General features: G+C 55.4%; 3 protein-coding genes across 3 annotated transcripts; all 3 read left to right on the top strand.

Annotated features, from left to right (window-relative positions):
- The first annotated feature begins 302 nt into the window (after nt 1–302).
- On the top strand, nt 303–4,959 carry PROB1 (proline rich basic protein 1). Its single transcript, XM_075543129.1, has one exon. The coding sequence runs from the start codon at nt 303–305 to the stop codon at nt 3,306–3,308; it is 3,006 nt and encodes a 1,001-aa protein (XP_075399244.1). The 3' UTR covers nt 3,309–4,959.
- Nucleotides 4,960–5,213: 254 nt separating this feature from the next.
- On the top strand, nt 5,214–6,930 carry MZB1 (marginal zone B and B1 cell specific protein). The gene is made up of 4 exons (XM_075543128.1): nt 5,214–5,417; nt 6,101–6,225; nt 6,574–6,684; nt 6,771–6,930. Exons 1-4 carry the CDS (start codon nt 5,241–5,243, stop codon nt 6,928–6,930), a joined length of 573 nt encoding a protein of 190 aa, XP_075399243.1. The 5' UTR covers nt 5,214–5,240.
- A 1,707-nt stretch (nt 6,931–8,637) lies between these two features.
- On the top strand, nt 8,638–20,418 carry SLC23A1 (solute carrier family 23 member 1). The gene is made up of 15 exons (XM_075543127.1): nt 8,638–8,719; nt 9,975–10,036; nt 10,620–10,748; nt 11,056–11,213; nt 11,809–11,897; nt 12,006–12,073; nt 12,240–12,421; nt 12,553–12,673; nt 12,878–13,034; nt 13,268–13,415; nt 13,702–13,807; nt 13,936–14,065; nt 14,169–14,312; nt 14,808–14,903; nt 20,174–20,418. The coding sequence occupies exons 1-15, from the start codon at nt 8,638–8,640 to the stop codon at nt 20,416–20,418; spliced, it is 1,917 nt and encodes a 638-aa protein (XP_075399242.1).
- Nucleotides 20,419–22,154: the final 1,736 nt, after the last annotated feature.

Below are 22,154 nucleotides of genomic sequence, written 5' to 3'. Positions count from 1 at the left end.
GCTCCAAATTAGACTTGGCTTCCTTTCACCTGCCTGTCGGCCCAAAGCTGAAATCTTACTTCCAGAGGGGGGCAGGGGGTTCTCTGGGGCAAGTGGGCGGCGGAGCGGTACGGGGGCACGGGAGCTGGGGGTGACCCGTCTCTCCTACCGCCGACAGCACTGGCTCCGGAGTGGACGCGGCCGCTTTAAGGCGCGGTGACCCCGAGGCATCCGCGGGCGGGGCGGAGACTGCGGGCGGCGGCGACCCTAGCGGAGGCAGGCAAGGCCGGGGCAGGCTGCGCGCGGGCGGCGTCCAGGGGACCATGCTGACGGCGCACGCCCCTCCGGCCCTGCCCGGGCTCCCGGGGCGCATGCCTGCGGCCCCCGCGCGGCGCCAGGACTCCTCGGATTCCTCGGGCTCCTACTACACGGCTCCGGGCTCTCCGGAGCCCACGGGCTTGGGGCCGGACGCGGAGGGCCGGGCGAGGTGGCCCAGGCAGGCCCCTGCGCCGGGGGCGGGCGCGCAGCCTCGCCTGTCCGTCAGCGCCCAGAATAGCAGCCAGCAGCCCTGGCGGGTCTCGGGTTTCCCGCGAGGCCTGGGATCCGGCCCGCGGCCGCCCCAGCCCCAGCTGCGCACGCTGCCGTCGGGGGAGATGGAAGTCATCTTCAACGCGGGGCCCTTCTTCAGCACCTCCGACGTGGCGGATCGTGAGGTGCAACAGCTGACCGCGCGGGCTTTCCGCAGCCTCTCGCCGCCAGCGCCTCCGACCCCGGCTCCCGACCCCACGCAGCCCCAGGCCCCCGACGGTGGCGCCTGCTGGGCCACCTGCATGGCGCTGCGGCCCCGCGGGCCGAGCCCCATCGCCCCAGCACGGTTCGAGTGTGTGGAGGTGGCGCTGGAGGAGCGCGCCGCGCCGGCCAGGCCCCGGACGGTGCCCAAGCGTCAGATAGAGCTTCGACCTCGGCCCCGGAGCCCCCGGCGGGCACCAGGCGCGCAGCGCCCCGCGCGGCTTCTGCGCACCGGCTCGTTGGACGAATCGCTGAGTCGCCTGCAAGCCGCCGCGGGCCATGTGCAGACGGCGCTCGCCAGAAAACTCAGTCCGGCCTCCCTGGCCCCTAGTAGAGTCCCCTCCGGGCCCACGGAGCGCCTGGAGCCCACGACCCGGGAAACAGCCCGCGGCGCCCGCGTGGTGCAGGAGGAGGCCAGATCCCGACCACCCCGCGCACAAGACTGTGCCGCCCCCGCCAGGGCCCCACGGCCGTGGCCCAGCCTCCGCGAGCGCGCGATTCGCCGCGACAAGCCCCCTCCAGGAACCGAGCCGCTGGGTCCCGTTAGCTCCAGCATCTTCCTGCAGTCAGAGGAGAAGATTCCAGAGGCGCCCCACCGGGAACCCAAGATTCAATCGAACCCTGCACGGAGTCCACCCTTCCAGGCTAGGAGCCCCTGGGCAGTGAAGCCAGGGAGCCTGTCCCCGCCGTGCGAGGCCCCGAATGGGGCCCTGCGGCGTCCTCGCCCACCTCCCCAGGCCCTGTCCCCGTGGGACCGGGCTGTTCGGAGGGTGAGGAGCCCATCGGTTCACGAAGCTTCTTCCACCTGGGAAAACTGGCATCCAGTCGTCGAGGAAACTGTCAGCAGCAGAAGGAGCCCTTCCCCTCCGACTCTTGCCCAGTGGGATCTGGAAGTTGCCAGGGCAAGAAGCCCAGCCCTTGAAGCTCCCGCCCCGAGGGAGCTTCCACTTCCAGCAGTCTGGGTAGCAGGGAAAGGGAGCCCGTCCCCGCCTGCCAGACCTCGGTGCGCAGCTCCAGATCGGCCCCGGAGTCCATCATCCCCGGAGCCGCGGGCTGCCTCCGTGCAGCGATCTAGGCTTACGTCGTCGACAGGAGCAGTTCTGAATGGAGCCGACCAGGAGGCGCAGGCACCATCCACGCCATCCACACCTGGGACTCCAGAGCCAACGGAGGCGCAGAGCACATCCATGCCGGAGATTCTGGATCTTGCCTTCCTAGGAGACCGCCAGCCGTCTCTAGAGTTGGCTGCTGCCTGCCAGCCACTGAGCTGTGGGCACGTGAGCGCCCCAGAGGTCGGCGAGCGGCCTGAAACCTTGCGCCCTGGGGAAGCGGCCACAGGGCATTCGCGCGTGGCCATCCCAAGGCCCCGCGACGTGCGCAAGATGGTGAAGACCACCTATGCGCCAAGCTTTCCGGAAAGAACCCCAGGCTTAGATCTGCCTGTATCTCCCGCCGACCCCCAACTGGAGAAAGACACCAAGCCCAGGGTGCAAGACCCCGAGGTGCCGGGGTCCCCCGAGCCGCCGGCTCACTATACTTCTGTCTTTCGTAAGGACATTCTGCCGGTCGTTCCTCACCCCTACGAGCCCTCAGGACCACCCTCCAATCTCGACACGGCTCCCCGAGAGGCCTCGAAGCCCAACGGCGTCCCGCGGCGGAGAGCGGAGAACAACACAGCGAAGCCCTTCGCGCGCACTGAGATCCGCCTGCCCGGGGCCCTGGGCCTGCGCCGCCCGGCGGAGGGAAGCCTGGGAGTTCCGGGGCGCGGGTTGGGCGGCAGAGAGCACCGGGAGGTTGGGGGAGGCGGGTGCCTCCTCCCAGACAGCACAGGTCGGGTCAGCCCGCCGCCGCTGCAAGGCCCGCGCACCCCACCCCAAGGGTCGCCTCCAGAGCCAGCGGGGAGCCACCAGCCTCGGCCACCCAGCCCCAACGATCCTCAGGCATACCGCGGTGTGAGCCCAGGGATCTCCCCCAAATTGGAGACGGCCCCCACGCCTACCCTCCCGCGGGAGACCCAGGCGAAGGCTCGCGGAACAGCGCCTGCCCAGCCTCGCTCAGCCTCAGCGCCCCCCATGGACCGGTCCCCCGAAGGCCCTTTTCTGGGGGCGCGCAGGCCCCTTGGGACTGCACATCCGGGGAAGGTCCTGGTGGACCCGGAGAGCGGCCGCTGCTACTACGTGGAAGCGCCAAGGCAGCCTCGTCTGCGGCTGCTCTTCGACCCCGAAAGTGGGCAGTATGTGGAGGTATTGCTGCCACCCTCACCCTCGGGGCAGCCCCATCGTGTCTACACCCCTCTGGCCCTTGGGTCCAGCCTCTACCCAGCAGCCTATGCGCCCACCGGCCTCTCATTGCCTTCTTCCCCGGGCCTGCCGGCTGTCAGCCCCCAGCTGCCCTGGGTCTCTGAAGCTAGGCCCCCAGAAGGGATGTACTGCCTGCCAGTGGGTGGAACCCCCAGCCCTGCACCACCTCTCTTGCTCTGTGCAGCCCCCGCCAGCTCTGGTCCTGCCCAGCAGGCCAGGGCCTCTCTGTTCCCGGTGTGAAGTCTCCTGATGCCCTGGCATCCAGCCCCCTGCCCCCCTCTCCTATGTCACCTCTGCCCTTGACCTATGCCTGCTGGTCTTCAGACTTGAAGTTGCCTTACAGAGAAGGTCTGAGACCAGAGGCTGATGGAGCTGGAGCTCAGGGAGTGAGTGCTTACTTCCTTCCCAGACAAACGTGTATTTCCCTTCTAGAGCCTTCCCAAGGTGGTGTGTGTGTGTGTGTGTGTGTGTGTGTGTGTGTGTGTGCCCGCGCGCATGCAACAAATCAAATATGTAAAGACAAGGAGTGCCCAGAAGCAGGCCTGGGTGGTATTGGGGTTCCCTCAAGGGGCACCTGGGAATGGAAGCAGAGGGAGACAGGGTTGCCCCCAGAGGTAGTGAGCTGGCCGCCCTCTACCATGGATGCCAGGAGGTACTAGGAAGACAGAGGGGAAGGACCCTATCTCAAAGCTGTCAGCCTGTGGAAAAGAAGCTGAGGCCTGGCCTGGAACTGGGGGAGGAAGGTGATGGAACAGGCTGGTCCTGAGAGGGAACTGCAGGGGGCAGTATGTAGAGGTGGAGCAGGGAAGTCCTGTGGGAAGGAGTCATGGCGGCGAGGAGGGACTGGGAAAGAGGTAGGTCAAGGTGGTTGTACCCCAGCTTCTTCAAGGCCTCAAAGCTGAGCTGACTCATCCTGGGTCAGAAGTGGGGGCTTTAGCCACGCCCACCCAGGGGTCGCATAAGGAAGGAATAAGACCTCAGGAAGGTCTGAAGTAGGGAGGGTATTGACCGCTATCCCCTTCCAAGTGGGGTGGAAGATAGGTTAGGACTGGTGGTAGTAGGGATGTGCTTGTGTGAGGCAGACCCAAGGGACCTGAAGGCCTCAGGCAAAGACAAATAGGAGCCCGTGCTCCAGCTGCCCTGACGTTCTGGGCTCCTCTGGCGGGCTGGCATCTGGGTGCCCTAGGAAGTCTGTGTGGACCTGGCAGTGGGAAGTGGTCTGTGTGGAGGGTCTAGGAGTGGTTCTGAGCCTGGAAGGGCTGGGCCTGGCTGGCTGCTGTGTCCTGCTGTGAGTTTAGGGAGGGACAGTTCCCGTTAGAAGCAGTGGCAGGGACAAAGAGGTCTCCTCTAAGCTCCAGGTCTCTGCCCAGAATTAGAAGCTGACTGGAGGAACTATGAGTCAGAGTGACCTGGACATCTCCCCTTGGCTGGAGACACTGGTCCCAATGGCATGGAGTGCCCGGTGACACCCCTGGGCCCCACCCCTCATCCTGTGTGCGCAATAAAAAGCTAGCCATTGAACCGTGACCACGGAAGCCACTCTGTGAGGTGCCTTGTTTCCTGCCTCGGTCGCCTAGCACCACCTCACCCCCAGCACACACACACACCTGCCCTCATGCCAGGGGGGAAGGGACCCCAGGACCCAGAGAAGGGAAGCATGTGTCTTCCATACACGGTAGCATCCCACCCTCGATGAGCTTGGCATGGTCAGGAGGGAGCCTCGGCTGGCTGGCCACTGCTTGGGTGGCCTCCTTCCCATTGATGGCTGAGTGGCTGATCGACTCTGAGGTCAGTCAGGCCTGGGTTTCAATCTCAGCTCTGCCCCTCTGACTGCACAGCTACGGGCTCTTCGCTTTTCTCTGAGCCCCTGGCCTGGTGTAGAATTAGAAGCAATAGTAACCCTCTCTTCGCACGAGGCGATCAGCACAGTGCCGGGGCACAGGAGATTAAAAAGTACTAGTTCCATGTGTCTCCAGCCAGGCTGTCCCCCCGGCCAGAACAGGTGCACACGTGGCGTCTTCAGGGCCCAGCGGGGAGAGGGGGAGTGGGAGGGCTGAGGTGTCGGTTCCTCATTGGGCCGGGCTAGCGGTCTGCCCGTGGCAGCCCCACCACACACTGGCATAGCACAGCTGCACCCAACGGCCCACACTTGCTAAGCAGAATCCAGGGGCCATGCGGCTGTCACAGGCATTGCTACTGTTGCTGCTGGGGGCCTGGGCCATCCCAGGGGGCCTTGGGGACCAGGCTGTGCTAACAGCCACTGCGCCACAAATGGATGATGAGGAGAGGTACTCCGTTCATATGCCTGCTCACCTCCGCTGTGACGCCTGCAAGGCTGTGGCCTACCAGGTAAGCCCTCTCTACTGCCCCTGCCCTGCCAGACCCCTCCTCAAGGCCGACCAGATCCCACCACTGACCTTGTAGCCCCCTCCCCGCCCCGCCCCGCCACTCCCCTCACCTCATACAGCAACCCCAGACCCAGACGGCCATGATATCGGCCTCCCCGCTTTGCCCAGATCCCCAGCTTATTTATTTACTCATCAGAAAAAGACAGCATTCTGGGATAGCTGCATGTATCCAGGGATCGCAGGGGATCACTCTCTTTCCTCTCAGACCCCTCCCTTTCCAGGCCCACCCTCAGATCTAGACCCTTTCCAAATATCAGTGTCTTCTTGCCTTTGCATTTGGACTTGAGTTCGTGTCTATCTGTGGACTGCTCGCGCCTTGTCTGTGTACTTGCACATGGTATATGCACACATGCCGTCAAGACTGGACTCTGCCCCCTGGCCTGTTCTCATGATTTAGAGCATTACATGATAATGGGTAGGGGTTTCCCTGTGCCCGGGCCTCACCCTCCACCCCACCGCCATCCTCGTGCCTGGGCTAGCCTTGGGCTGGTCTTGGGAGGGGCCGTGCAGTCTGCCTCACAGGTGCTTCCTGCCCAAATGGCTCCCTTGCCACTTCCAGTTCTCCCAGACCTCACCCCTGGGTGCAGTCCTAAAGCCCTAGCTCCCAGCCCCTTCTCATTACAGATGTGGAAGCATCTGTCAGAGGCAGAGGCCAAGCTTCATTCCCCAGAGTCCAGGGGGCAGCGAGAGCTGAGCGAGTCGGTGTACACAGACATTCTGGATCGCAGTTGCTCCCAGAGCTGGCAGGGGTGAGTGCCAGCCAGCCCATCCCCACTCCAAGGGCAAGCTGCCCACTCTACACTCCCCACCACACACATACCCTGCACAGGAGCGCAGGCTGTGGGAAGGGCCTGGCTGGGGGCAGCCTGCCTGCCTGGGAGCTGGGAGCAGGTGGCTGAATGGAGGGGCTCTCAGAGGGGGCCTGGTCTGATGGGCTTCTTTGGTGACCCTGGGCCAGGTGTTTTCCACTAGGGAGAAGCAGCTCTGGGCATCTGAGCTCAGCAAATGTCCATGAAGCTGTCCACTGTGCCGAGCTTCACAACACCTTGGCTGGGCCCTCACTAATGTTGCACCTCTCTGCTCCCTGCTGCCTCCAGCTATGGGGTCCAGGAAGTGAACCAGGAGAAGCACTTCACAGGCCCAGGGCTAAGCACGGGGCCCGAGTCACTCATCAGCGTGATGGTCACAGGAGGCCCCTGGCCCACCAGGTGAGGGTGGTGGGAGGAGGGAGGGTGGGTGCCTGGGCCTGCCATGGTGGCTGGGCAGCATCTGAGCCCCTGCTGTGCTCCCCTAGGCTCACCAAGACATGTTTGCAGTACCTGGGGGAGCTTGGGGAAGACCAGCTCTATGAGGCGCACCACCGAGGCGGCCGGGAGGCTCTGGAGTCCGTGCTGTGTGGGGGCTCCCGGGGCGCTTGCCGGGAGAAGCCAGCAGTCACAGAGAAAGAGCTGTAGTCCGACAGCTCCTTCCTGGATCCTCCGGCTGGAAGCTGAGGCCCCTTTCTTCTGCAGGCCGGTCCCTGAGCAGGGAGGCCCTGCCCTGCCTGGCAGCTACTTCCCGTTTTTCCTCCAGTTTTGTGGCATGGGGGCCTCGGTGGAGGCGAAGGTCTTGTCCTATGGATTTTAATAAAACCCAGTGGTCTCAACTCCTCCTCTCTGTAAAGGGTGCTGGGAGGGGGGGGGAAGGGCAGAGGGTGGTGTTTCTGCTGTTGCTGCTTAGAGCAAAACCAACCCACTTGTGTGAGTTGATGCTGACTTCCCAGGTTGGAAATCTTTATGGGAGTAGATAGCCTCCTCTTTCTCCCAAGGAGAAAGAGTTTGGCTGGTGAGTTTGAACTGCCAACCTTGCTGTTAGCAGCCTAATGTGTATCTCACAATGTCCCCCGCCCGCCACGCCCCCATCCAGGGCTCCTTGATGTCCCTTATCAAAACCAAACTCACAGACTCATAGGTAGAAACTATTTCTGGATTTCCAAGGCTGTATGTAACTCCTTATAGGAGTAAAAAGCCAGAGTTTCTTCCAAGGAGCGGCCGGTGGTTTCAAACTGCTAACCTTGAGTTTAGTAACCATGGGCTCCTGCTGTCCCTGACAGAGAGGGCCACATACACACACAGCCACTTCCCTGAGACTGGGAACTCTGCCACAGCAGGTAACAGAAGATCCACACAGCGACACTGAGTAAGCAGGCCACCTTGTGGACATACCTGCCATGCCACTACGTGCTCCGAGTCCCTCCCGAAGACTCACTGGGTGACAGCCAGGGACCACTCACTTTCTAGACTATGCTGCCTCATGTCCCAGTGGCATGGTTGGGTCCCTGCCTGGGACAGGGCATGGGCGTGGGCGTGGGCGTGGGGGTCTCCTGGAACCTGCTGGATTCAACATCTTGGCTTCAAGTCCCCCGTCTGTCCCCTCTGGCCATTCCTTCAGGAACAGAGTCCTAGTTGCTTACCTGGAGTCAGGAACCTGGGGTCAAGTTAGACTACAATGAGCAGTTTCATTTGTGGGTGTCTCTGGGAGGGGATCGAACAGAGACTCTAATCCCCATCTGACTGACACAGAAACCAAGCCTTAGCCAAGGGCAAGGGCTTAGGGTGAGTTCTGGGCTGGGAGGAAGCTTCCGAAGGGGAAGAATGAGGGAGGGGAGGCCAGGAGGTGGCAGATCCGCCCTCTAGCCCCGAGGGACCACTCCAGCCACCCCACATCCCACCACCCGCTCCAGGACAGCCTGAGGCGCTGCTCCCACCCTGAAGGCCCGAGAGCCCCCAGCAACCAGGAGGAAGCCAGGGCCAAGGAGCCAGCGCCTGAGCCATGGACCTGTGTGACCGGTCGTGTGTGACTCTGGGTGCTGGGGTTCTGTCTGTTTGAGTGTCTGTGAACCTAGGAGCAGGTGTGCCAGCCCGGCTGCTCTCAGTGTGTGTTGTGTAGTTTGGGCTGAATTTCGTGTCCATGGGGTGGGGTGTGTAAGGGTGGGGCTCTGTGTCCATAGCCCCCTGAGGAGAGCGGGAAGAGAGGGAGGGGAGAAAGCACTGAGGAGAGCCTTTCCTTGAACTGGTCGGACAACTTTGAGACACTGGGAGCAGGAGCCAAGAAGGGAGAGGAGAGAACAGACACACGAAAGGACTGGAGGCCGGACAGGCACACAGACCTGAGCCTGCGACATGAAGCTACTTCCCAGCTGGAGAGCGGTGCTGCCCGTAAGCCCTCAGGGCAGGGCCTGGCCATGGGCACAGCGATCCAGAAGTAGGTGGACCCCAAGGGGCTGGGGCTGGAGTAGCAGGGAGGGTGGTAGAACCTGGAACCCTAGACCCAGCCCCCGCTGAGGACCTCTGTGCCTCCCTTCCTGCCTCCTCTCAGTTGGCCCTCAGACCTCCGAGCCAGGCTGGGCCGGGCCTTGTCAGGAGGGAACAGGCAGGTGGGTGGGTGCGGGTGTGCGTGCTGGCTTCATGGATGCCAGTGTATGCTCCGAAGAGTCTTAATGTTTGAACCGGGGGCTCCCCGTTTCCATTTCACATTGGGTCCCATAAATTACGTAGCCAGTCCTGGCAAGGAACGGAAGGGCACCCAGACCCTGACACAGAACAGGGACGGCCAAGCCTGGTAGCTCCCTCACCAGAGGTTTCTGAGTTCTGTGCCTTAGAGACCCCAAGTTGGTGGGGGTGGGGGTGTTTGGGGGAATGATATCACATATAATATGATACTTTACAGCAGATGCTCTGGAGTTCAGACCAACCTGAATTTTAAGAAATTTTCCCCCCTAGAACTTGGCTACCTGTAAGGAGCCCTGGTGGTGTAGAGGCTACACATGGGCTGCATTCTTGACGGTCTGCAGTTCAAAACCACCAGCCACTTTGAAGGAGCGAGATGAAGCTTTCTACTCGATGAGAGTCAGTCTCAGAACCCCCCCAGGGGCAGTTCTACCCCAGCTTAGAGGGTCACTGTGAGTCAGCTCGACTGGATGGCAGTGGGTGTTTACGGATTTTGATCTGCTCCCTGCCTATGTGATGTGGGTCAGCTTCCCCGCCCCTCTCCAGATCAGTTGTAAGAGATAATGCCAATCAACATGATGGGTGAACATACGCACGTTGCTCTGCACTGTGGTTCTGGCGATGATAATAGTGACGATAATAATTAACTGGTCATTACTAAAGGGGAAGGGCCTCCGGCAGGGTGTGGCGCACACTAAAGGTATGCTTCATCTCCTTCCCTAACCACTTCTTGGTCAACTTCAATCCCCACTGCCCACCCAGGCCCCACCCTCTCTGGCCATCTCTTGGCAAACTAGACCAGGTCCCGTACCCAGGGAAGGCAATCCTCTGGAAGAAAGTGGGGCAGAAGCGTGGCGGCCTTTACCACAGAGGCCAGAGTTAATACGTTACCTCCACCTGGGCTCCCCTTTCGCAATCCAGGGCTGAGGCTCTGGTTACAGATTTACTTTGAACAATGTCTGATGTGTAAAGTCCTCCTCGCTCTCTGTAAAGCTATCCCCTCTTCTCAGGAACTGTTCACAACTGTGCCCCAAGGATGACTACCCAGGAGGACCCCGAGGGCCAGATACAGGTGCCAGGGGATGGGCAGGAGCTGGGTGGGGTGGGGACTGGGCCCTTTTTCTGGAAGGACAGAAACTCAGGGTTTTTTCGGATGAATCAATCCAGAGGGGCAGCCCTGCTGAATGTGAGCATCGAGGCCTGGGGGGCTGGGGGCCAGTAGAGTCTCAGTGGTAACCCAAAGCCCTCCAGGAGACTAGGGGAGGGGGCTGCGTTTGGCCCAGCTCAGAGAGCAATTCTCCAGGATCTCTAGTCCTCTTGGCCTTCTCTTTCTCTGGCCGCTACCTTCCCCGACCCCTTCCTTGACTTAGGAGGACCCCTGGCTAGACTGCCCAGGCCCCAAAACTACTCCAAGAGCCAACACTTCGGGTTCCCCACCTCTTCATGAAGCAGCGTGAAGGGGAAACCAAGTGAAGCAAGACTGAGTGACAGCTGGGTGGATGGATGGTGGGGGGTTGGGGCAGGGGGGAGGGGGCAGGGTTCCAAACTTGAACCCCACTCTTGAGGAGTTCACAGGCCACTTGGGCCATCATTCTGGGGCAGGCTCCCCACCACCACCACCACTCTGCCCTGAGCTGTTTCTCTCTTCTCCATAGCATAACTCTTTGGGCTCAGCAGCCCCCAGGCCCCCCCTGGTGCCCCCGACCACAGAGCACAAGTTTGACATGCTGTACAAGATCGAGGACACCCCACCTTGGTACCTGTGCATCCTGCTGGGCTTCCAGGTGGGCGTCTTTCCAGGGACTTCTATCCCTACCCCTCAGTGTGGGCTCTCTCTGATCCTGGCCACCGTGGTTACTCCAGGTGACAGGAAGGGAAATACAGGTCAACAGAGTTGCTGTCATCAAGCAGGGGGGCTGTCGGGGAGGATTGGTCGCCTGCTAACGGGTGTCAGTAGCAGAGAGGAATGTCTGCACCACAGGACTTGGGGCGACTAGTGAGAGCTCCCCAGGAGTCCCTGGGAGGGTGTCAGTGATCGTGCTCGGTGGGTGCCCTTACTCCCCTGACTCATGCCCTCCCTTTACCCCCCAGCATTACCTGACGTGTTTCAGTGGCACCATCGCAGTGCCCTTCCTCCTGGCGGAGGCGCTGTGCGTGGGCCGAGACCAGCATATGGTTAGCCAGCTCATTGGCACCATCTTCACATGCGTGGGCATCACCACCCTCATCCAGACCACACTGGGCATTCGGTGAGCTGTCCCACCCCGCCTCTACAGCAGGACCAACTCATGTCTCTCAGAGCACTGCTCCTAGGCTGATCCCAGCCTTAGAGCCAGGCAGCTGGGGCCCCACTCTGGGCCCCTGGACTCAGAGGACCACAGGAGGCTGTGAGCTTAAAGGGACAGGCCCCAGCTGGACTCTTGCCCTCTTCATCTGTACTGTTTACTTGGAACCCTGAACTCCCCAGCTCGGCTGACCCTGAGCCCATTTCCTGGGCCTGTGTGGGTCTCTTCAAAGGCTCTTCCTCTCTCAGGGCTGCCCACCTAAGCCTGTGGGCACACCCTGGACCTGGCCAGAAGATGGTTGTTGGAGGGGTGCCGGGAACAAGGGAAGATTGAGTGGAGCTTGGTTGCAGGAACTGAGCTGTTCAGGTCTCTGAGCCCAGCCCTCATAATGCAGGAGCTGGTGTTGACAAGGGACAGGACCTCCTCTGGTTCCTCTTACTTGAGTCCCCAAAACTATTAGCAGCAGTCCTGCCTGGAGCCTCAGTGCCTTTTCTGTACCCTACCCCTGCCCTCCCTCTGCCTGCACCTGGGTGTGAGTCTCCTGTGCCTCTCCTCCCAGGCTGCCACTGTTCCAAGCCAGTGCTTTTGCATTTCTGATCCCAGCCAAATCCATCTTAGCCCTGGAGAGATGGAAATGCCCTCCAGAAGGTGAGCACACTGTCCAAGTCTGGCTGGGGGAGAGGGGAGGCCCAGGGCTCTGCAGGTCTGGGTTCTCAGCACCTGTCCCTGTGTGTGAGAGTCCATTTCTGCCCTCAGAGGAGATCTATGGTAACTGGAGTTTGCCTCTGAACACCTCTCATATCTGGCACCCGCGTATACGCGAGGTGAGTTTGCTTTCGGGGGCAGTGTGGGTCTGGCTAGGTGGGAGTGAGAGCCTCTGATGAATTGGGGGTGTAAAGGGCCTTGGGGTGGGGCAGGAGCTTTCATCCTGCTGGTGACCAGGACATGGCTTCTCCGTGGTGACTGATAGTGGATCTTTGCCCTTCTCAGGTCCAGGGTGCAATCATGGTGTCCAGCTTAATAGAGGTGGTAATTGGGCTGATGGGGCTGCCTGGGGCCCTGCTCAGTTACATTGGGCCTCTCACAGTCACCCCCACCGTCTCCCTCATTGGTCTCTCCGTCTTCCAAGCTGCTGGCGACCGAGCTGGCTCCCACTGGGGCATCTCAGCTTGGTGAGCAGGCACCAGGCCTAGTGCCTACACAGCCCAACCCCGGCCCCGCCCCTCACGTCCTGTCCTCATAGTCCGGCTCCTGGTCGCAGTCTAGTCTTCCAGCCACCGCCTCCTTGTGCCTCTGCCCCCAGCTCCATTCTACTGATCGTCCTCTTCTCCCAGTACCTGCGCAACCTCACCTTCCTGCTGCCTGTCTACCGCTGGGGCAAAGGCCTCAGTCTCTTCCGCATCCAGATCTTCAAGATGTTTCCCGTGAGGAGCTAGCAGGCGATGGGGCCGGGGCTAGGGCAGGAGCTGGATTTGGGCCCCCGGGGCTGAGGTGGGGCAAGAGCCAAGATGAGGGCTGAGCCTGGTGCTGGAGCAGGGCTGGAGTCCGAGCTAGCACCTGGGCAGAGGCTGGGCCTGAGGCTGTCCCTTCAGTGCCCTCAGTGTACCCCTCACCCCACTCCACTTCAGATCGTCCTGGCCATCATGACCGTGTGGCTGCTCTGCTATGTCCTGACCCTGACGGACGTGCTGCCCACAGACCCATCAGCCTACGGTTACCAGGCCCGGACGGATGCCCGTGGGGACATCATGGCAATTGCACCTTGGATCCGCATCCCCTACCCTTGTGAGCAACCCTCTCTGGGTCTGAGACCCGCCCTGGTGTCCCCGGCCCAGCTGATGACATTATAATTAGTATTAGCTACATTTACTGCGAAACAGGATGTTTCATTCAGTCTCGTGCCAGCTTTCTGAGTGGAGACCTCCTTACCCACCCACCACTACTCTCTGGTCTATTTAGGAACGCCCCCCTCTCCCGCGCCCAGTGCCCTCAATGCCTCCTCTCTCTCTCTGACCCAGGTCAGTGGGGACTGCCCACAGTGACTGCAGCTGCTGTCCTGGGCATGTTCAGCGCTACCCTGGCGGGCATCATTGAGTCCATTGGAGATTACTATGCTTGTGCCCGCCTGGCTGGTGCACCACCCCCTCCAGTACATGCTATCAACAGGTACACCCCGCCTGGCCCCCGCGGGATGCAGACGTCGGGTTGGGTCCCAGAGGTGTGGACTTGGGCATATCACTCTCTGTAGACTTCATCTTCCTTATGGATTGGGGATATGCATTCCTCCCTGACTGTTGAGGGGCTGGATTCACTACAGATTAATAAGCAAGCACATGTACACCTGTGCATACTCTGCTTATTATTACTATTATTTTTTGCATGTTCTGCTTATTGTGTCATCAGTCTCAGGGGTAGGACTGGGTCAAAGCCCCCATTTGCCCTTTCCTTCCAGGGGCATCTTCACCGAAGGCATCTGCTGCATTATCGCCGGCCTGTTGGGTACCGGTAACGGCTCTACTTCATCCAGCCCCAACATTGGCGTTCTGGGGATCACCAAGGTACCAGCACACCTGAGCAGCACTAATCCCTCCCTAGTCTTATAACTTGTGTTGCCTCATTTCCCTAGGCCATACTTCAGCCCCGCCCCGCCCACTCTCATCGAGCTCCGCCCCTACTCTCCCTGCAGGTGGGCAGCAGGCGTGTGGTGCAGTATGGCGCAGGAATTATGCTGATCCTGGGCACCATTGGCAAGTTCACAGCCCTGTTCGCCTCGCTTCCTGACCCCATTTTGGGGGGCATGTTCTGTACCCTGTTTGGTGAGTGCAGGCCCCCAGGCTGAGGAGTGGGGGTGTGGGATGCTTGCAGACTGGTGGGGTTCCACCCAGACAGTGCTTCAGCAATTCTCCTGCACGCTCCTAGGGATGATTACGGCCGTGGGACTGTCCAACCTGCAGTTTGTGGACATGAACTCCTCTCGGAACCTCTTTGTGTTGGGTTTTTCCATGTTCTTCGGGCTCACGTTGCCCAATTACCTGGAGTCCAAGCCCGGCGCCATCAACACAGGTGCTTCAGCCAGTTTGCACGTCTGAGGGGGAGGGAACTGGGCCCACGACACTGAGCACAGCCCTTTCCCAAAGCAGCGGTTTTTAAAAAGCTTCCACAAATCCAACTCTGGGTATTAACCAGCAGTGGGGAGGATATTTAGCAAGTGTCCTTTTCTAAGACACTGTGGCTCCATACTGGGCTTTACTCATTTAATGTTCACAACAGCTTGGTGAGGTAGATGATTACCATCCCTGTTTTACAGATAAGGGAAGTGAACCTCAGAGAGGTCCAGTGACTTATCCCACGTCAGCAACTAGCAACGGGCAGAACTGGGAGAGTGAGAGATGAAAGGCAAGAAAGAGGTCTTAGCCCTCTCTGCCTCTGGAAAGGCATTATGTGGTGCTGTCTCTGTCCCAGGGAGGCTAGGCTGTGCATGAGAAAGTCCCTGGGCCCCGCCTGCCCACAAGGGGATGTCATGAGGCTCCGTCTTAAGAGCCTTGGCCCATTCCACAGGCATCCCCGAAGTGGACCAGATTCTGACTGTGCTGCTGACCACAGAGATGTTTGTGGGCGGGTGCCTCGCTTTCATTCTGGATAATACAGTGCCAGGTATGATTCGGACCTTGGAGGGAGGGTGCAGAACTAGTCTGGACTCCAGCCCTCCACTAGATGGTCACAGTGCAGACCCCTCTGGGAGAAGGGCTGGTGGGGTGTGTGCTGGCCCGAGCGAGGGTGAGACCCAAGGAACACATGCTCATAGATCTTAGATGGTGACCGGGGAGTCATTCTTAGGTCTTGTAGTCTTCTGTAAAAGAATGTGTTCTTTTTGTACATTTTGTTGTAACATGTACAGTTTAGTGACACTGATGGGTTGGAATTGGGCAAACATTTCCACTCTTTTTGAGTCCTCCTTCCCATTAATATTACCTCCCCTCTGAGGCGCCTAGCTGGTCATCCGAGTAGCAGTTATCAATTTGATCTCATATAAATATGTCCTAGAAGAGCGTACTGCTCAGGGCAGACCTTTTTTCACCTGTGAAGTCAAACCATTATTTGGTTTCAAGATGACAACAGTGGCTATTTTTGGTTTAAGGTTAATTTTAGAGCAGTAGTTTCAAAGCCTGGATTCCATGAGGATATGAAATTCTTTCCTTTTCCCTTTAGATCAAAATTCTACTATAATTCTTTGATCAAAAGGTAATGGTGGCAGGCACCATTCAGTTCTAGCCTCCAAGTGAAGGAAGAAGTGGCTCAGAGGCTGTCAGCCACACATTGCATCACTCTTCTTATTCCTGACTCTCCTCTTTCCTCTGTGGCACCACACAGACAGATCAATTGTTGGCTTCTTTCTTGAAGGTTGTATGTCACCATGTAGAGAGGCTCCATTCTCTCTTAGAGGACAGACATAAAGACGCCATCAGTTAATTAGCATCATCTCCAAACGTGCTCCTAGCACTTCCTTTTGGGCCTAATGCTTTTTGCTTGCATTGCGGAAGATACTTCTTGAGGTCACTGGGAAAACTCTTGCTCCACATACAAGGACTCCCCTCCCCGCCTCAAAAAAAAAAAAAAAAAGCAGCTTCCACTGGGTGGAGCTTTCATAACACACATTTTTCCTGCTAGGGGAGTACTGACAACCTCACCCTGCATTAGTGCACCCAGTGGCATTGTCTGGGAAGATTCTCTCTGGTCAGTGATTTTCTTCGTAAAAGCTGTTTCACTGGAACCTTGTTTTTTTGTGATAGCCACAAAAATAGAGAACAGCATGTGACTGCGAAATTTTTCCTTGTTGGGAAAAATGCCGCAGAAACTGTTGTGATGTTGAACACAGCTTACAAGGACAGCACTATGGGAAAAACTTAAGTGTAAGAGTGGTTTTGGTGTTTCAAAAAAAGGGACATGTCTATTGATGACAAACCTCATTCTGGCCGTCAACTTCCGGAATAGACAAAAATGTCAACAAAATTCCTAACTTGTGCTTGAAGACTGATGACGGACCATTGAAGAGACGGGGAAGTTATCTGTACTATCTTGGAGCTCGGCTCAGTGAATTTCCACAGAAGATTTGGGAATGCAAAGGGTCACTGCGAAATTTGTGTCTCGGGCTCTGACTGACCAGGGAAAAAAAGCATGCTGTGCTTTGAAAGAACAGCTCTGAAACGACCCGGACATTTTTCTCCAAGGTCATTACTGGTGATGAGACAGGTGCTACGATGACCCCAAAACCAAGTATTAGTCAAGCTAGTGGAAAACACCATGGTCACCTCGCCCCCAAAAGCTCAAGTGAAATCAAAGGTCAAGACGATGCTCTTTTTTTTTTTTTAAAGGTGATGGGGAGAGTGCATTTGGAGTTCATTCCATCAGGTCAGACTGTTTGTTAACCAAGTTTTCTACTTAGAGGTTCTGAAAATATTGCCTAACAGTGTGCGACCAAAAAAGTCTGATTTGTGGCAGACAGGGGACTGGTTTTGCCACCACAACGCACCTGCTCATGCAGCCATCTGTGTGCAAATTTTGGCAAAAACAGCATGTCCTACACACCTGACTCATCTGACCTCACTCCTTAAAAATTCTTTTTGTTTCTGTGAATGAAGAGGGACATGAAAGAACAGCGATTTGATGACTAAGAAGAGGTAAAACAAAAAATGAGGGAGGTGCTGCCAGCCATCCAAACAAATGAGTTTGAAAAATGTTTCCAAGAATGGAAATATTAAGCACAATGGAGAGTAGTTTGAAGGTGATATGGTTGTTTTGTAAAAAAAAAAACAAAAAACTAAATAAATAAAGCTTGGGGGATTCCATTTTTTTGGGGGGGGTTTACCAGAAAAATAGACCCAGTAAATATATAAAAACTTAATGTTACCAGATTCTCCAATCATAAGCATAGTTAACATCCATCAAACACCTATTCCAGTGATAAGTACAGTGATACCTCAGTTGTCGAATGGCTCTAAGCTTGAAGTTTCCAGCAAAGTTAAAAAAAATCTATTCATAACTTCACTCAGTAGTTGAACTGAGAATTTGACTTAACAAACCTTGGATGGGCTGAGAGTGAGTCACACTTTGCGTCTCGCCCTGGACACAAAGGGGTGATGATTCTTCAGTCTAAGTGCTGTTCTCACGCAGACAGCGTATAGTGCTTGTATCACTGCATGGAAACATTTGTCACTGTGCTCTTTCTTTGCACTTCATTTGTGTAAAATGTCAAAACCATCGCTCCAAAGAGAGTTAGTATACTGGCAGTAAAGCTAAGAGGAACACTGAGAACCACAATAAAGTTAGAAAGAAATCATTGCAAAATTTGAATCAGGTCGCTGCCACTTGCCTGATTTGGCGGATGAATACATGATTAAGTAGACATTATCAGTGTTTTAAAAAAAGTTATTAAAGCGGGTAATGTAGTAAAAGGTGTGAAATCGTTAACCATGAAACAAAGAACTCAGACCCCCCACAGAAGCTGAAACATTACTGTTAACTTAGATAAATCAGAAACAACTCGATGGCAATAGAGTAACCAAGACAGTGCTAGGTGAGAAGGTTGAACGCCTCCATAGTGAATTTATCAGTGTAATTTGGTGGCCTCAAACCAATAATTTGGTTTTCCATGATTTCTTATGGAGGAATATGTTCAGTTCTCAAACTTCTTGGTATTTGAACACAAATTTGGAATGAATTAACAATCAAGGCATCACTGTATCTTACTTTATCCTTAGAAGTCATCCTGCAAGGCTATAGAAATCAGAATCAGAGAGGTTAAGTGATTCAGTTGACACAAAGACATTACAAATTGAAGATTTTAGTCCAGTCTAGTTGATGCAGTTTGTGGCCTGCCTCTAAGCCACTACCTCACACTGCCTCCCCTCTAGTACAGTGGTTCTCAACCTTCCTAGTGCTGTGACCCTTTAATATAGTTCCTCATGTAGTGGTGACTGCCCAACCATAAAATTATTATTTTTTTTACTGTTTCCATAAAATGATTTTTGTTGCTACTTCATCACTGTCATTTTGCTACTGTGATGAACCAGGTGACCCCTGTGATAAGGTGGTTCAACCCCCAAAGGGTTACAACCCACAGGTTGAGACCCACTGTGCCTAGTAGGTCTCAGGATACCTGGGCTAGAGGAGACAGGAGTTAATGATTAGCAATATAGTAGACAGGAAACCAACATGCTGCCCTCCTTTTGAAGACCCAAGTGGCTCCTCACAGAACACGAGTCAGAGGTTCAAAAGTGGGTGGAAAGTGGACAGGAAGGCCAGGGCTCTTTGGGCAATTTTAAGGAAACACCAAATGATAAAGAACTCCTGGTAGCAGCTGGTGGGTGGGTGGGTAGTTGACAACAGTACTGTCCATTTGGAGTTAGTTGGGGCTGGGGAGTGGGACAGACCATCCTGTGGACCCAGGACAGTAAAGTGACAGATGAACTTGTTATACAGAAACTGGTAAGGTGGAAGGTCTCCTCACCTCCCTGACACCTCCCTGTGGACTAGAAAGGCTTCTCCTTTGACACTTAATCCTCAATAGTCCTTCAAAACTTAATGATGAGAAAACTGAAACACGGAGTTAAGTCACTGCCTGAGGTCACAACCTGGACTCAAACACTGAGACCTTGCGGACAGCATTGCATAGCTTTCCCCGGCTTTGCTAAGGGGCCATTCTATTTCTGCCTTCTTTTCTTCTTTCTCCGGTGCACAACCCAACTTCAGAGAGGTAACCTTCAGCGGAGCCAGTGGCGGCAGAGCTCGCGGCTTGGCTCTGGGTCGGACAGCAAGGGGATGTGCAATAAGTGTCCGTTTGTTTTGAGGAGCTCTTGGCACAAGCTAGGAAAGAACACTGGAGTTAAAGTCAATGCCGCAAGAGGGCTTTTCCTAGATGAGAGCCTGAGCAAGGCCCCTGGCAATGGAGAGGGTAGTCCATGCAGGGATGTGGAGAGGAGACGTACTGGTTTGCTTGAGGGAGCGAGCTCTGGGCTGGTTGCTGTGTGCTACCAGACAGCAGTCTCTTCAGCCTCCCCTCCCCACCCTTCACACTAGCCTTTGCGGAAGACTTGGCCCCCTTCAGTGCTCTCTCCTGAGAGTCTTGGGTACAGGTGGTCTACATGGAGTTTTCAGCTTGTGCTGCTAGCTTCCTGGTGAGTCTCCTGGTGTTCAGTCACTCGATCAGCAAGCCAAGCACAAGCAACTCTCTCCCCACTTCCCTAACCTGTGTCACCCCAGTCCTCAAGCAAAACCCTCAGGTGATCTCACACTCCCCCCCCCTCCATGAAATAATTCCCCTCATTGTGAACAATCACTTTTGTGGATCCCTATGGTTTTACTTAGCTTGATTTTCAGAGGTTTGCATTATAAAAACAAGAAAGGTTATTTTCCAAATCTGAAAGAACACTGAAGGGAAAAACCAACCCATTGCAGTCAGGTTGATTCTGACTCCTTGCCACCCACCCTTCAGGGCAGACTAGAACTACCCAGACCGTCAATCTTCCGGGAACAGTCACCCTTTTGAAGCGCAGAGTTCAGTCTAATGCTTGACCCACAGTGCCACCACCGTGTCTTCACAGGCTTTCTAAGTATACTTCCCTGCCCCAAGGGCAGGTTGGGGACTATTTAGGGCCGCCCACCGGCCAGCACACACTAGCTACTCTCTTAGTTCTCAGCAATTACTCAGTACAGGACTTATGACCTGTAAGCACTCCAGTAATATTAACTATAACCAGTTTCCTTTATTGTGCCGAGAATTCTAGTTGTTTCGAGCTTAGAAGTCCCGCATTGAACAATTTTTCTGGATTCAAAGGCTGGATTCCTGAAGTCTGCCTCAGGACTATGCTCTGAGGAGAGGTGAGAGTGTCGCTGCCCTGCTAAGTGACCACACTGCTCTCTTCCAGGGAGCCCGGAGGAACGAGGTCTGATACAGTGGAAAGCTGGGGCCCATGCCAACAGTGAGACATCCGCCAGCCTCAAGAGCTACGACTTCCCTATTGGCATGGGCATGGTTAAAAGGACAGCCTTTTTCAAGTACATTCCTATTTGCCCAGTCTTCAAAGGATTTTCAAAGCCCAAAGCGGAGTTTCCAGTTCCAGAAAACACTCCAACAAATACAGAAACTGGGTCGGTGTGCACCAAGGTCTGAAAAACTACTTTCAGGAAAGGTGCGGAAGTGCGGGAGTTCTGTGGCTTTTGCGGGAGGGTTGACAAATTGAAACCCAAATTACTTGGTTTTCATCCTGGTGATCTATTGAGCATCCCCAAGAGGGTATGGACTGGATCAAGTTTATATTGATTTGGGGTGAGGCTACTTAGCCATTTTATAGGAGAAAGGGCAGAATTCCCCAACTGGTGTGGACCACAAAGAGGTTACTGGTACACTGAAATATTGCTCCCTCAGGGAACCTTGACAGAATCTAGGCCAATTAGAGCTAATGAGCCAATAACTCCAGTCACAGGCAGCCTCACCCTTGCACTCCATGCTGCTGCACAAGCACTGTGTCGCGTGGAAGACTGATGCAGCACAGTAAGATCTTGTTTTCAATGCTGGTGTGCCATCACGCTGATTGTGACTGCAGTGAACCTATGGAACAGAGCAGAACTACCGACAGGGTTTCCTAGGCGGGAATCATTATGGAAGATCTCCAGATCTTTTGCCCCAGAGCTGCTGGTGGGTTCCAACAGTGGATCTTTCAGTCAGCAGTCAAGCATTGAACCGTTGGGCCACCAGGGATTCCTTCCATTGTGACAACAGGATGGCTTCACTACTCTAATGCCACGTCAGAGTCCAGTGGGTGATTCATTTGTCCCAAGGGATTTAAAATTGAGTAGCTGCTGGTCTGAACTCTCCCGTTGTCTACCTGGAATACAGATGCTTATATGCAAACAACAAAGTACTTTCAAATGTGCATGTCGCTGTAAATAGGAAAAAGGTCAATAAAAATGACGTTTAGTCTTGATGAGGGGTAAGCTGCTCATGAGCCACGTACAGCTCTTTTGGTATACACATATGGCTCTGAAGTAAAACGGACCATTAAAATAAAATTATCAGTTTACTTTATATTTTCCTTATTTCCTTTCTTCTCATAGGAATTTCTAAATTGCTTAGGGCAGGCTTGGCTCTTTTGTCTCAAGTTTGCCAATCATCATTTACGTAGAACTTGCTACATGCCAAATACTCTCCAATGTGGTTAGCTGTACACTAGCTTTTCAAATCATCCTGATACATGCTGTTAGTGCCATCTCACAGATGTTGGAAACGGAGGCCCAGAAAGGTTAAACACCTGCTCATATCTAGGAAGTCCAACTAGTCTTTGTTCTTAATCATGAAAAGTTACAGTGTTTCTCTAGTTTGTTCAATAACACTATGCGAACTGCCCTGGGGGCACAGTGGGTTAGGCACTTGGCAGTTAGTTCAAACCCGCCACTGAGCACTCAGCTGGAGCCAAGGTGAGGGTTTCTGCTCCCACAAAGACAGGCAGTCTGAATAAGAGAGACAGACAGCTTCAGAAACCCAAAGGGGAAGCTCTACCTCCTGCTCTCGAGTTGCTATGATTTCACGTAAAGGAAGTGAGTTTAGTGATTTATAATTTGAAGTCGCTGAAAAAGAAAAGTCCTGTAAGCCTTGTGCATGACAGCCTGTCACAGTACCTGAGGTTTTAAGAGAATGGGGGGGAAGAGGGGGAGGCTGGTTGTATTAAGGCTCACCCCACCACCACCAAAAAAAAAAAAAAGGCAGAATGTCTCTTCTTCATAACTTCTTTAAAAAGCCACCTGCCCATGATTGTTGAAGTAATTAGAGCGCACTGGGGCACAGGTGCTCGCACCTGTGGACCACCAAGGAGAATGTGGGCTAGAATTAAATCAAACTATATAACCTGT

The sequence above is a fragment of the Tenrec ecaudatus genome, chromosome 2, assembly GCF_050624435.1.
Source record: "Tenrec ecaudatus isolate mTenEca1 chromosome 2, mTenEca1.hap1, whole genome shotgun sequence".
Taxonomy (NCBI): domain Eukaryota; kingdom Metazoa; phylum Chordata; class Mammalia; order Afrosoricida; family Tenrecidae; genus Tenrec; species Tenrec ecaudatus.
The sequence above is the reverse complement of the archived record's forward strand: the minus strand, read 5'-3'. Positions and strand labels throughout refer to the sequence as shown.